Below are 15,891 nucleotides of genomic sequence, written 5' to 3'. Positions count from 1 at the left end.
ATTAAAGTTAGTAAGTACATTCAGCATAGTTCTGGATACAAGGTAAATATAAGACAATCAAGTGTCTGTATGCCAGCAACAAAAAACTGGAAAATGAAATTCTAAACTTATTCCGTTTGATCACCATAAAAGGTATCAAATAATTAGGAATAAATCTCACAACAGATGTGCAAGGCCTTTATACAGAAAACTACAAAACATCACTAAGAGGAACTTTTAAAAATACAAAGGAAAGCTAGCATGTTCAAGGATAAGAAGACAATATTGTGAAGACATCCGTTCTCAAGCAGGTGTTAGCATTTCATGCAAAACCAATCAAATCCCAGCAGGTTTATTTATGGAAATTGATGAGCTGCTTCTGAAATTTATATGGAAATCAAAGGGCCAAGAATAGCCAAGAAAAAGTTGAAGAAGAAAAAGAACAAGTATCAAACACTATAAAAGTGCCAGGTACCCAAACATCACAAAAATACAATTAGTGTAGTGTGCTGTTGGCATAAGGATAGACTGATGCTCTAGAAAGAGAAGCCTGGGTATTGGTAGTTTTAAAAAGCTCCTAAAAGGTTCTGATGGGCAGCCAGATGGAGAATCACTTTTCTAGTTCCAGTTTTTACCTACTTTCCTTACCCTACTCTTCCCTCCTACTGTAGCTGGAAATTGCCCCTCTGCTTGCATTCCTATACCATTTTGTTCCCTTCTTTGTACTTAGAACATTGTATTATGCATGGTAAGTCTCTGCTTATAGATGTTAATTATCTGAGGGCAGGAACTTTTTCTTGTATTTCTGTATGGCCTGCCTAATAACTACTACGTAGACATTTGTAAGTAAGTATTCATTAAATGGGCTCAATTACTGACGCGATCCCCTCCAGGAACCCCAAGCCGCAATGGATGAAACTTAGCACATCTTTTGGTTTCAGAACCAAGTTCACAGCCTCCCCAAAGTCCAAAAGTGAAATGTTTACATCACTTCTCTGAGTTGCTCTCTGGGGTGTCCTTATAGTTTAACTTCCATAAGAAAGGGCTTAAAAATAACATCAAACAGGAAAATACAGATAAAAAGACACCTGTCAGGCTAAACTGATAACAGTGAAACAGTCACAGTACTTTGAAAAGTGAGTGGGTGGAATTCTTGGCATGTGCCCACATCTGACTATTTATGGTACCTTGTGTTACATGCCAGGGCTTTAGCCTCTCAGCTCATAAAATCCTGCTGGTTCACGAAGATGCCAGACGGATGGCCACAAGGTTGTTATTTTTAAATCATTCCGGTTTGGTATTGATTTAGGACCTAAAATGAGGAAACAGAGTTTAATTAAAAGGCGTGAAATTCGACTCTCATTCTGATAAATGAAGCCCCACTACAAAATCCCGGACTTGTGCTCATACTTAGACAGTCACACTATCCCTGACCGGCCCCTTCATTTCTGGACAGTCCCAAGTATCACAAAGCTCTAAGACTTTCGGTACCACACAGATTAAATTTCATCCATTTTGGTCAAGACGGATTCCAGATCCTTGAACAGTGCTTGTCTGATCTTTACTCCTTACTTCCAATTACATGGCCCAATTTTTCTTCAGATAGCTTCATTGGGACCTACCTCAGCCTCCTGGACACAGATTCTTAACACACTCCAGATGGTCCTAGAGGGTGGCGTGATGCCCAAAAGGGAACACAGTATTCTAGGTGTGTTTGACCAAAGAATAGAACGAGTTTCTAGCACCCCTTTGTTATGAGCAGCATATGCCTGTTGAACTAGCTTGAGTTGATTGACTTTCTGCCTTAACGTCACATACTTGGCCTCTTAATGAGCTTTCAGTATTAAAAAAAACCACTCTCGCTTTGCTACACAGACACATCTCTGTAGTCTTCTACCTGTACAGTTCACCTTTTATACTTGGGTAGCCATCCATTGGTTTCTACTAAATTCTCCCTCACGAGATTTACCCCAGCCTGGATTTCGACTCTTTGATCCAGCTTATTACCAGGTGAACTAGTTTTACTCCAGCCATGAGTTAGGGCAAAGTAGCGTGCACTCAGGCCCTCATCTAAGCTGTTGATCCCAATGAACAAGGCCCAGAACCGAGCTCTCCATCCTATGATGGAGGAGACATCGGTCCATCGGGGGCAGTTACTCAACCAGATACAAATCCACCTAATGGTGAATTATCTTCTAGCCCACATTTCTCCAGCTTACCCATAGGAAAACAAAGGGGGATTTTCAAACATCTTGCTGAAAACCAGATGCACAATGTCTACATCATACCCTATACTCTGAAAATAATAGGAGACACAATAGGAGACATGAGCATTGTACCCTGAGAAGTTGTGATCTTCAGTGCAACTTGACAATTCAAAGATGAGGGAGGTTAACTCCCGGGAGGGGAGTACATACACCCCTGCAAAGAAGCTACATTTTCAGCAGTGTTGCCTTCCCATCCTGTTTCTGTCTGTGTGTCTAATCCAGCTGAAGTCACTTCGTCGTCACGTCCTTTTAACTTTTGCCATATCTGGGTACCTTAGCCATATCCCTGCTGGTTACCATTTTACCTAACAGGCTGCACTGCCACCCTCTGGTCACTAGTAAAAAGATTTCATCACAATCTCAGGCTCTAACATATGGACAAAGACTTCCTGAACTGAATGCCTGTCAAGATCGAGATTGTCAGACTTTAAAGGATCTTGGTAATCGGAACTATACAAATTTGAAATTAGTATTTGCTAAGGAGGACAGTTCTTCTCTACTGAGCATGTGTGGGTCTGGAGCAGGACTGCCAGTTGGCTCGGCTAAGAAGGGGGTGAGGGCCTTCCCTGGCGGTCCAGTGGTTAAGACTCCACGCTTCCAATGCAAGGGGTGAGGGTTCGATCCCTGGTCAGGGAACTGAGATCTCGCATGTTGTGCAGCATGGCCAAAAAATTTAAAAAAAAAAAAAAGAAGAAGAAGAAGAAGACGGGGGTGAGACAGGCTGAGGCCGAGAACACAGGGGCTGGACCCTGAGGGACCTGGGATTCGAGTTCTGGCTCCGCGATGGTCCTAGCTCTGGGATCCTGGGAAACTTCCTTACTCTGTGCTTCTGTTTCCTCGTTTATCAGATGGTGATAATAACAGTATCTACCTTAGAAGATTATTGTGATGATGAAATAAAAGCTAAATGCACCTAGGACACGGCACTTAATAAGAGTTCAGTGAGTGTCAGCTATTACTCTCTTAGGTGCCGGAAGACTTCTGATTTGACACTAGCTCTCCTAGTAAGTTTACATAGAGGAAACGATAGGCTGTCTAGTCGTCTTCCTATACTATTTTAGCTATTTAACTGTCGCTAAATATTAGAATGTAAATTCCACAGGAGCAGGGATTTTTCTCTGCTTTCTTTCATGCAGAATCCTCAGTACCTAAAACACTGCTTGGCACGTAGTAGGTGCTGAATTAGCATTTGTTAAATAAACAGACGAACCTGGCTTCTTGTTTGTCCACATTCACTCTCTCTTCAGGTCGCTTATGTGGATGAAGTAGATAAAATGAGAAAATCTGGGTGGAACATTTAACACTACAAGGCACATAAATACATACTCGATATATAGCAGCTATTATTATGTTGATGTGACTGCTGGCAGGTTTACTGAGGGGAGATGAACAGCTATGGACAGATGGAAACAAGATATGGAACAGATGGGTTTTCTCTACTCTTGGAGTTTTCAGTCTAGTGGGGAAGCAGACAGATTTTTAAATTGAATACATTAAGTGTACAGGATAATATGGGAACGGGACACTGGGCTCTACCCAGGTCAGAGAGGTACGCAAGGCTGCTCTGACACAGTAGCTTTTAAATGGAGACCTAAAAGATGAGTAGGATTTAGGCAAGTGAAGAAAAGAATCTGAACAAGAATGGATATATGTATTGGGTTGGCCAAAAAGTTCGTTCAGTTTTAAGTAAAAATAAAAGACACATTTTTCATTTTCCCCAAGAACTTTATGGAACAACGTATTCATTAACTAAATGAACTTTCTTTTATGTAATGTTGGCAGGAGTTTGGTTTATTTTTATTTATTTATTTACTTACTTACTTATTTATTTTGGCTGCGCCGGGTCTTCATTGCAGCATGTGGGATCTTTAGTTGCGGCATGTGGACTCCTTAGTTGTGGCATGCAGGATCTAGTTCCCCAACCAGGGATCGAACCTGGGCCCCCTGCATTGGGAGCTCGAGGTCTTACCCACGGGACCACCAGGGAAGTCCCCCAAGTGAACTTTTTGGCCAAACCAATATACGTATAACTGAATCACTTTGCTGTACACCTGAAACCAACACAACATTGTAAATCAACTATACCCCAATATAAAATAAAAATTAAGTTAAAAAAAACCCCCAGATACAGGGATCGGCTTATGCAAATGCCCTCGGGTAGGGAAGAGCTTGGTTTTCTTGGAAGAACGGAGAAGCCAGTTGAAGCGTCTGAGTGTGAGGGGAAATGATGAATTCTAAGGCCAGGGGCAGGGCTGCCTATACAAGACCTCGGGACCATGCTAAGAATTTAGCGAAGAGGCTGGGAAGTCTTTGAATGGTGTGAAGAGCAGAGATTTAACAAATCACAGCCGATTCTGTAATGATCCTGGCTGCTCTGAGAATTGAGGGTGTACTCATGCCCGTCACTTGCCTGTAGCCCAGAAAACCAGTGATGCAGCAGGAGGCAGGGGCTGTCAGCACTGTCTCAGCGCACACACCGAGGGCTCTGTCGGTCGGGGCATCAGAGGCATTATTTCTGATTGGCCAAATTATCCACTGATGCAGGAAGACCAGTTTTCTCCCCCTGTGAGGAACTGTACCTGTCCAAAGAAAAAATGGAAAAGGATAGGCAATCAGACTGCTTTGTCCCTTTTATGCCTGTCAAGGTGTTATTCGCATTCTCCCAGATGCCAACAGCAAAAATAGGCAGGAAAAAAACCACCTGATGTGTCTTTCTCCCAGAACTCAGAGGCCACTCATAATATCCACCTGGTTCTTCTCCACGACCCTAGGAGGCGGGAAGGCGGATATTTTTGTCCCTTATCTCATCCCTCCCTCCTCCTCCCACTCCATTCGTCTTGCAGATGGAAAACTGAAATCACTAGCAAACGAAGGGGCCATCAGAGATTCCTGTCAGAGATAAAACTAGGATTAAAAACTAGTCTCATAATTCCGAGCCTTCCTTCTCTCATATCCATACTAGAAACAAAAGGACATGAAGGCGATGTCTCTCACAAATGCATTTGCTGTCAATGTGAGTTACACAGAAATGAACAGTCAGCAGGAGGGAGTAACTCGACTCTCCCCACTTTACAGAGAAGCTACCTTGAGGTCCAGCCTACACCCAACTGCTTCCGGGGCATCTAAACCTGGATGTCCCATAAACACCTACGACTCGTTATACCCGAAACAGAGATCATCATCCCCACCCCCAATCCTGCTCCTCTTTCTGCAATTCTCACCTCAACACTGCTTTTCCTCTAGTCATCCCCTCCCTCCACCCTAATCCCCACGTCCCATCAATCAGAACGCCCTGTGCATTCACCTCCTGAAAAAGCTTTCCAACCATGTCTCAGGTCACCCCCAACTCCTCCCCATTGCTGTTGCTTTCACCTCAGCTCAAATCTGGACCACTGCAGTAGCCTCCAGCTGTGCCTCCGGCTGTATCCAGAGTCCCCCACTCCCACCCCATCCTCCTCTCTACCACCAGCATGAGGCACCCAAGATGTGGATCCTTAACTCCACTGTTTTAAATCCTCCAACAACCATCCCGCATGCTTGCCTGAAAAGTCAAGCCTTAGCGTTGCACCCCAGTCTCCTCATGATGTGGAATTCATCTGTCACCCTCTGGAATCTTCCCCCTTGCTCCTTGTGCTTGGGCCACGCCAAGTGACCTGCTGGTCCCCAGCACATGATGGACGGAGCCCTCCATCACCTCTGACTCATCTCCGACCACTCTCCCTCACCCTGGCCTCCACGTGTTACTCTAACCCACACACTGCATCCCTGCTTAGGGCCTCTGCACTGGCTGTTGCCCCGTCTGGCACCTCTTCCTCCAGATACTTGCATTGCCAATTCCCTTACCTTCTTCAAACATCACCTACTCAAATGTCACCTTCCCAGTGAGGTTTACCCTTGCCTCCCTATTTAAGTTTGCACACCAGCCCTTCCCTTGGCACTCCAGTTTCTCTGGACTGCTTTGATTTGTTCCATGTCACCTTTGAACAGGCCATGGAAAGAATTACACTCATGGTTTATGGTCTGTGCCCTACTGCTCTACCCCCAACCCCACCTCTAGAATGTAAGCTCCAGAAGGGCAGGAATTTTTATATTATTAAGGTTATTGATACATCCCAAACACCTAAGACAGTGCCTGACAGATAGTAAGCACCCTGTAGACTCTTGTTGAATAAATTGAATGCATAAATATACCTGTTAGTTCACATGTCTCTGTTCACACATTCTTCTTTATTCATCCTATTCCCCCGCAGCTACAATCTCATTGACACTTTCTGCTTCAATCATGTCTTGTTTACCTATTGGTCTCCCCCACTTCTTGGGCCAGGGGAGGCATCTTAGGTTATCTTTCTATGCCTACTTCCTAACACACACCGGAAAATAAAAGGCGCTTAATGAATATTTGTTGGACCCAGATGCCCTGGATCATGTTGTATTTCAGGCAACATGTAAAAACCCGGACCATAACTAAACAGAAGAGCTCATTCCTGAACTAATTACTTTGGTCCATAAATCTTTTGCTTAAACCAGGAGGTATTGATGTATCCATTCGGATAACGGGTCGAGGCAGGTGCCAATTTTTGCAAATTCTATTTCGCCAGGATTTCAGAAAATGCAATTTGGTCTTGAATAGCTGGTCTCAGACCAGATGGTTAGTGCGTTCTGATTTTTAGAATTGGGGACGCTCCCTGACTGAAAACAAATTAAGAGGAGAGCGGGCGTGGAATAACCATTACTTCGTTAGTTACTGCATGTAGGACATTGTGCCAGCGATTTTACATATATTAACTCATTTTATCCACAGCAAACTCGTGAAGCAGATATTATCATCTATATTTCACAAGTGAGGAAGCTGAGGTTCAGAGAATTAAGCAACCAACGAGGGTCATGTAACAGATGAGTGGTGTGACAGGAATATGACCAAATTTCCTGTGGAATAAAGCCCTGGCCCCCTGCACCCTGCCGCCGTGTGGGTGTTTATTCTCAGGGTCATCTTCTTGTACGTTATGAACTCACCCACCTATTTTACTGCCTCTGCATCTTTGATGTTTGATTCTTTTACTACCCTGAACACAGTGGGTAATGTTTTCTACAACATACCTGTTCTTTTAAAAGTTGGACCCTACAGAGGTACAGAATCTAATAAAATTTAGTGCTGGCCTCTGAATACCCTGGAGTGTCATACCAGCTTGCTTTGAAGAGGTGTCCCTCTCCAGGACCTACTTGAAAAGTCCCACCCAGCCTTCACCCTGGGGACCGATTGGAATTTAGCCTGACCTGATTTGGTTATGAAGGGCAGTGCCATAATGCTGAATCTGAACTTTTTCATTTCCTGCTCAAGGATTTCTACCTTTCTTAGGCAAAAACAAAACAGAAAAAAACAAGGGAGGAAGCGGTCAGGGAAGGCGGGAGGATGCAGGAGATAGAGTTTGCGGCGTTACTTTTTGAACACCCGGGGCACAGGCTCTGCCCTCCCTCCGGACTGAACAGAGAAGAGTCCAGGTAAAAGTGCCCTTTCAGGAGGGTTGTTAGGGAACACCAGACTTGCCAGAGGGCTCAGAACTCTATCCCAGAGGAGAAAACTCTATTTGGTTCTGTGCCAGCATATCTTGTCATGACGGAGGAGACTAAAGGAGAAAAGGGCTGTCGTAGTGTGTAGATGTCCATCCCAGTCTCCCAATTCATCCCTCCTCTCCCTTACCCCTGGGTAACCATAAGTTTGTTTTCTACATCTGTAACTCTATTTCTGTTTTGTAAATAAGTTCATTTGTACCCTTTTTTTAGATTCCACATATAAGCGATATCATATGATATCCTTCTCTGTCTGACTTACTTAGTATGATCATCTCTAGGTCCATCCATGTTGCTGCAAATGGCATTATTTTGTCCTTTTTAGGGCTGAGTAACATTCCACTGTATACACACTACTATATATAAAATCGATAACTAATAAGAACCTACTTGTATTGCACAGAGAACTCTACTCAACACTCTATAATGGCCCATATGGGAAAAGAATCTAAAAAAGAGTGGGTAGATGTACATGTATAACTGAATCACTTTGCTGTACACCTGAAACTAACACAACATTGTAAATCAACTAGACTCCAAGAAAAATTTTTTAAAAAGGGCTGGTGTCGGACAAGGGGCCACATTCACCAGCGACGACGCGTCAGCCAGGAGAAGCGTCGGTAACGACGTTTCGCGATCCAGAAGCGGAGCTGAGGAGAAATATAATGATGGCAGCGTATGTAGCTCCCAAGGTCAAAGTGGAAAACGCATGTTTTGGGGACACTAAAGGTGCTTCCAGAAGGTTCCCCTTTAGGACCTGCTGGACACGCCAAAGACACGGAAGCTCAGTCTACAACCAGAGAGCAATCATCTATTAGTCCCCAGAATACGGTGGATAGTGTCTATTTGATGCCCTGTCATTCGTCACCAGTGAACTCCGGAAAAAAATGTTCATTCAATTTTACGGCTGGGAGAGGCTTCAGAGATGGATGTTATCCACCCCCTCGTTTTACTGATGAAGCGTCTCAGACACAGATAGATGTGGGGAATTCTACTTTTCAACGTTTATGAGAACATGAAGTATAGTTACAGAAACATACTCTGGATGGCTCAGGGTCGTGCTGAATCTGTTCATCCCACCCGACTGTCCCCACGAGCATACCTGGGTCTGCCGGAGCGTGTATTCCAGCCGGAGATTTGGAAAAGTATGATCACCTTATGGCTTGGAAAATAACATTCGGAAAAATAAAATGTTCAGAAAATCTGGTTTGGCTTTTGCATCCGTGCTGAGGTGCACACACTGAGAAAGGAAGAGAATTAAAACATGTTCTACTCCTTTTTTTCCTCATTTTTTTAGTTTTTACGGAAATATGTGTTTGGGGAGAGAAACTGCGAGTCTATGGGGGGGGGTCCCCACTTGAGCTACTGACAAAAGTGACAATAGGAAGAAATCTAGATAGTTATGAAGGAAAAGAAGTACCTGGATGTGGAACAGAGTGAATTTTAGAATTTAGCAGGTCACATAGAATTTTCACGAATGTAACAGCTTAAGGATGCTCTTTGAAAAGCTGATGGGAATATATTAGGCCTGTGTAGCTAAACTGGTAGAAAGTGGGGCAGGAGACGGAGTGGGAGGGGTGCTGGGGAGGAGGAGGGTGGGAGGGCCAAGGAGCTGCTGCCTAGGGAGGCGCGGGGGCGGCTGTGGGATGGGATCTGTGACCTCAGCATCAACATCAGCCCCAGGAGGGAAGAGGCGGGTGAGCTCAGGGCACAGCCTCCTCCTCCAGAATCTGCGACCTCGCCCGCCCGTGAAAGGAGAGCTCTTGCCGGCTGCCCTGGGGTCAAAGGGCAGCCAGTGAAGCAGGGGATGAGGAAAATGGGCAGGAGAAGTCAGCAGCCCTCTCGTGTGTAAGGAAAGTGAAATCCACAATAAACCTGGGAGACTTGAAAGAGGGCAGAGGAGAGAAGGGAGCCTATGTATTAGATGTAGCTCTGTGTTTACACTGAAAGTGGAAACATGCAAACGAGGCTTGGGGCCGCCTTCCTCCTTCCTTATTCTTCCTTCCTTCACGGGCACCCAACTAGGCAAACATCCGGGTCCGAAAGGACGTTAAATATTAGTTGACAACCAGTGTAACCCAGAAATGCTAACATGGGATGCCTAAAAGCTGAGTCTAATGTCCCTCAGTTAAAGAAAATAAGCAGACCCTCTAAATGTTTCCTAAGCTAAATAATAAAACATAACTTGTTCCCAAAATTTCAGCAGCGATCTGGGGATGTTTTTACATGTTATTGGCCCTTTTTTTTTAATGCATAGACACGATAAGAGACAAAAGCGTTTATTGCTAGTTAAGGAAAGATCCCTCTCTCGTAGCACTGGTTTCCTTCTCCCTGATTGCACAATAAAAAGCAGTGTGTACTAACAGAGGCTATTCACATAATGGGCTTGCTCACCACTTAAGCTCTGTGCCCTGCTAGCACCTTCATTCACAGAGCCGTTCTCTTTATCACATACTGAGCTAACACCGCCTCCCTCCACTTTACAAAAGGCAGGGAGAATTGCATCCCAGGAAGAGCAGGGATGCCGATAAAGGGGTCGGGAAGAGGCAGTAGCTCAAGAGTCAACAAATTTGAGCCTGTGCTTGGAGATTCTGCCTGTGCACTGTGTACCCCCAGCACCGAGTCCATCCTTGGGACCTGGGCAACCCAGCACCCAGCTCACTTGGTCCCTGGTCCTCTGGTATTTCCCTTTCCCAGTACAAGGCTAGGGAACATGATGACTCTTCTGGTCCTCTGGGTGTGTGTGCGCGGCTGCGGCGGTGTCTACTGCGGACTAAATGACCATTTCTGTACGCATTCCTCTCCCCAAACAGCTAGATTAGCAGCTACTTGACAGGCAACCTCATGCACTTTTCATCGTCAAAACCCGAGCGTGTTACAAAATGCTTACCACAGAGCAGGAAATGAATGGATTATATTTTTTAAAGATCCATGAATGAATGAATTCTTTGTTTCTGGCTGAATCTGCTTGGAGGGCCCACATTGCACCAACGGTTCCTAGGAAACCACATTCCGTGTGGCAACTCCGCCTCCTGTTGTTTGAGTTGGGAGGTGGTCTATTTTTTTCACACTCTGGGTATACACTGAAGTATCAGCAGGGTTATTTTACTTCCTCTTTATATTTTGGGTTCCAAGCATTCACCGTGTATGATATCAGTCTCTTCTTTTCTTCCCGATCCCTGCAGGACAGAACATTATTCCATCCTGTGAGTAACAGCTGCATGGATTGCAGCCCTGCAGAGAAGAAGATTTTCATGGCCAGATGTGACCCTCTCTCCGAGACTCAGCAGTGGATTTTTGAACATATTAATATGACTGTTTTAGAAAAATTTAACTACCATGCCAGCTCCTAGAAAGAAAAAAGGAAGGAAGAAACAGTGATTACCTACAGGTTATAAAAACTAAATTTTAGCCAGTCTCTGGGTCAAAGGAGTCAGGAATAACATTTCCTAGATCCAGGAAGTCTGGTTTAAAGATATGTAAATGCCACGTCAAAGTAGGTTGTCCCGAAGAACTTCCTGCACCTGAAGAACTTGGCTAAGAAACTCACCAGCTGCTTCTGAGAACTTGAGCAGTCCCCTTGCTGGCCAAGGGCAAAGATGATTTAGGGACTTTTGCAAACAACTGCTGAGTTAATAAATCCTAGCATTTCTCAGGTCAAATCCTGCAGTAGTGAGTAGCTATGAATGGATCCTCTTAAGTGGGTGGGTGGGGTGGAGGTGAAGGGCATGACCGCTCTGACAACCTGTCGCAGGTTTAGGACGGGCCATTCTCCGACTAGAATGGTTAAAAGTGCTGCAGATGATTCTAGAGTGCTCATACCATTCTGTGTTCTTGTTTTATTTTGCAATGAGGGTGTGCTATCTAAGACTTAAATTACATCATGAAATGGACTTGGAGTGTCTCCATGCCTTCATTGACGTCTGCCATTTTCCTTTTACAGCAGAGGTAACTTACTGGTCATAAAAATTCATGCTCCGTAAATTAACTGAAGTTCGAATTCAGTGCCCTTGTATGAATCCAGCTGAAAAACAAACACGAAAAACTATGCTACCAAGTTACTCCAAAGAGAAAGATTTCACAGAAGCAGCAAGACCATGTAAGGTTTAAGGAGAGGAATTTCCCTAGGAAATCTATTTTTACTTTTCTATTATTCTTAGAATTTTAAAAGTCTGATGTTTGTCCAGTCATAGTTTTATTAAGGAAGGACATGGAGTGAGGTTGATGTAATTTGTTTAGGAGATTCTTAAATCCAAATAAATCTACACTCTAAGTGACGTGAAAATGGCTTACTACGCTTCAGTTATGCTTGATCAGTGCTGGGGACGTAGAACTGGTTGGGTTTTGCTCTCGGCTGGGGTTTTTTGTTTATTTGCTTTATATCGTAGGTATTAAGGATGGTTTAGTTTTCCTTGGAAGCACATTGAAGGAATTTCCATTAATAAAGTGCTTCTGACCCCATTTTCTATTAATGGGACAAGATTTCAGGGATGATTAAAAAACTAAATGGAACATTTAATCCTTAAAAGAACTTTTTTTTTACTTTTCAATAACAATGGGGGTGGGGGAGGAATATACAGGGATGAGTATACAGGAATATACAGGGATGAATATATAGAGGAAAGAATGATGTTTGTTTTATATATATATTTCTCACGTTTTTTTCAGGTAGAAAAAAGTTTTTATTTTGCTTTTGTTGTTTTCTTTCAACTCGCTTTTCATATGAATAAAAAATATATATATTGTCTTGGATATAAAAGCATTGAATTTTAGAACTGGGAAGACACTTAGAATCCAATCCCTTTGTTTTTACAGATGAATAGCGAAAGCCCAGAGGAGAGTGGTCCTAATTCCTGGCAGGGCGGATGGGTCTTCCAATGCCTGGTGTCCAGTGCTTTTCGTCCTGTGTTGCCTCTTCCGTTATCCAAGAAGGTTCTGGTTTCTACTCTGATTTAACTAGAAATGTTCAGTCCCTAGATGAGAATAATATGCCTGCCTGGGGATGCCCACAAGAGTAGCATTCACGTTCAGAAGCTTTAACATATGAAACCTCTTCGCGTAAATGTTCATGATTTTGTTCTCTCCTTGAAATCTAATCAAAACGTCCAGTTAAACTGCCCTGCTAATAGGTGGGGAAGAGTTATTTCGTTATCTTTACTGATTTTTCAAGCATACTTTTGAAGAGCTACTCTATTTAAACTGACAGTCACAGAGATTTTTGTGTGTGTGTAGGTCAAGCGGTCTTGAAGCTTTCAAGATGCATAGTGGAGAAAATCAATAGTGAGAAATTAACCTGTGTGCTGAACAATTCCAGAGAGTGAGTGAAGATTGATCTCAAGTGTTCAGAGAGCAATCTGGTTGTAGAATGAGATGAGCCTATAAAAATCCACATTATGTCACTAAACAGTTGACTGCTGTTTTCAGTTCCACCGAAGAGCCAGCCCCAGGTTCTGCACCCTGGGAAGCCCAGATTTGCAATACGCAAGGGTGCTCTCATCCTGGGAATACCGCATCCTTTTGTTGCGACAACCAGGATCAACATAGATTGGTTTCCTGATCTCAGAGGGCCTTGTCTCTTACTTTGACGAGAAGGACGTGATATGAAAAGTTAAAATTAAAAAATTTTCTAGAGAAGCCTGAGACACGAAAGCCAAAATGAAAACCTCAAACTGCCAAGTAACTGTTAGATGTGTGCAAAGGGGGAACATCCAAACAGAATCAAACGAAGCCTCAGAATCTACTCCCAGGCAGGAGGGCCTGGCACTGCAATAAACACGTCCAAGGAGGTTTCCCAGTACCACCAAAGGGCGGGACTCTGCTTACTTGAAATACCGCTATGGCCATTCTGAGGAATAGAAGATTGCATACGTTTTTGCATTTATTCGGCAAAAGGACTGAACAGTCATCAGAGAGATTCTCTTTCCTGGAGAGAACACGATTTAGAAATGCAGCATCAGAGTTCGGACCCGCCCTTTTATCAGAATGAGAAGAAAAATAGCAGGAAGTTCCTCTGGCCTTGGAAATTGCTGCTTCTCCAGAATAAGAAATGGTTTTGCCAGAAGTTAGAAAAGAGTTAATTTTTCAAATCCTTTCTATGCATGTACTGAGAAAAGGTTGTGCTGGAAAACAGTTGTGAACTAATTGTGGGATTTATATGTGCTCCAAGGTTGGCTTAATACCATGGCAATAACAATGACTGGCTTCTAGGTCTACTGCTGTTTAGTTTAAAATATTAACATGATCACATGACTGTTTTGAAATGTATTCGTTATAACAGAGGCCCCTGTGTACAATGCAAGTTCCAGGATTATTTTGTGAATTGGTAACATACAGCGTTATACAACAGATGTGTAACACGTAACGAAAATGGATTTCCAGTCAATGAAAGAGAGCGTTAGGCCCATTCTGTTCACATTCTAGCAAAACACTTGACACGGTGTCCTTTAGGGGCAATTATATGTTTTCTAAAAAAGCAGCCAGGAGACTTCCCTGGTGGCACAGTGATTAAGACTCTGTGCTCCCAATGCAAGGGGCCCGGGTTCAATCCCCGGTCAGGGAACTAGATCCCACATGCATGCCGCAACTAAGAGTTTGCATGTCACAGCTAAGGAACCCATGAGCTGCAACTAAGACCCGGCACAACCAAATAAATAAATTAAAAAAAAAAAAAAAAAAAAGCAGCCAGAAAATAAAGGGCATATAAATATCTCTTTTGTGCTTCTTGCCCTCACATGAAAAACTTCGATTTCAATTCCTTCATAACTCCAATAACTTCATTATCTCCACAATGGAGGAGCAAAAAGGAATCTTTTATTGGAAAGACTGGCATATAAACTTTATGTCAGACATATCAAAAGAGACAAGGACACTCGGATAACAAAGCCAACTGTCCAGTGAGAAAAGGCCATGCCCACCTCTGGGTGACATCACACATCTGAGGACCGGAACAGCATTGATGGCAAGGCTGGGACGTTCCTTCTGCTTTTGACTTCCCATCTGAAGTGTTACAGACTTTTTCCCAGGAGTGGACAGCGGCCCAGCCTCCAAATGCTGCCAGGTCACCTTATGCAGAATTCACAGTCTTCCTAATAATATGAGGTTCTTGTGAACATTGATTTATCCCTGGGACCCCTTTAGGAATATCTCCTGAGGCCTCTTCCCCTGGCAGGGATATAAGGTGGAAATACACTTTCATAAGCAGCTGCTGGAGATAAAGAAAGAGGGTATTTTATATAAATCCTGGGAGACAACACCTCAAAGGGAAAATATTTCTCAGTGATCCCCTGAGATTCTGGGAGTAAATGCAAACGGCGAGAGGTAGTCTGTATCTCTAGACACGGGTGCCCATCACCCCCTGCGTTCACTCCATCACCAGGTCCTGACCTGGCCGTCCTAACTCTCACACGACACCACCAGCTGTAATTACTCTCCACGTGTGCCACCGTGGCGGGAACACTGAAGAGTGACAAGTGGCCAGTCCTCCCATGCCGCCGACGTTGGAAGATTGCTCTTTGATTTATGTCTGGAGCCTTTGTTGGAGGCTCGGGAGCTGTTTGCGACTCTATTTGGTAGACTTGACATTGGCTCGGAGCTTTTATCACGGTCACTCATCTCCGCGCTTGACACGTCAGGCTGGTGTGTCTGGTACCGCGGCTTCTCAGCAGACGACAGCTCAGGCACGTGTGTGATGCTTCAGAGAAACCTGGGGACATTTCTTCTGTCCCTCCGGCCTGAAGTGGCCCCCTTCAGCTCACCACAAGACAGCCCCCAGGGTCCCTAGAGTCTGCCACACCCCACGTGTGCCCGGGTCAACCTCAGTACAGAAAGGCTGGACGTTGCAGAATCTTCTGTCCTGACATCACGCACCTTGGGAAGGGTGAGCTTATTAGTTTGTAACTAAGTGACGTCAGTCCTGGTTTACCAGGGACAGTCCTGGTTTCTGCCTGTGTAATTATCAACAGCACCCCCTTTCACTCTTAAAAGTGTCCTAGTTTGGATAGCAAATTTTACGGTCTCTATCTATAATCCACCTGCCTGTTTACTTCATAGTTCCCGTACTTATGAATGCCCAGAGTCT

The 15,891-nt window shown here is 44.0% G+C and overlaps 1 protein-coding gene across 1 annotated transcript in view; it reads left to right on the top strand.

Moving 5' to 3' along the window:
- The window catches only part of GALNTL6 (polypeptide N-acetylgalactosaminyltransferase like 6), a 1,183,510-nt gene extending 1,172,343 nt beyond the window's left edge, over positions 1–11,167 (top strand). The window contains exon 12 of the mRNA XM_068552792.1: positions 11,000–11,167. Within this exon, the coding sequence (XP_068408893.1) occupies positions 11,000–11,167 (168 nt within the window). The remainder of the gene's footprint in view (positions 1–10,999) is intronic.
- The last annotated feature ends 4,724 nt before the right edge of the window (positions 11,168–15,891 follow it).

Source organism: Eschrichtius robustus, chromosome 10, assembly GCF_028021215.1.
Source record: "Eschrichtius robustus isolate mEscRob2 chromosome 10, mEscRob2.pri, whole genome shotgun sequence".
Taxonomy (NCBI): Eukaryota; Metazoa; Chordata; class Mammalia; order Artiodactyla; family Eschrichtiidae; genus Eschrichtius; species Eschrichtius robustus.
The sequence above is the reverse complement of the archived record's forward strand: the minus strand, read 5'-3'. Positions and strand labels throughout refer to the sequence as shown.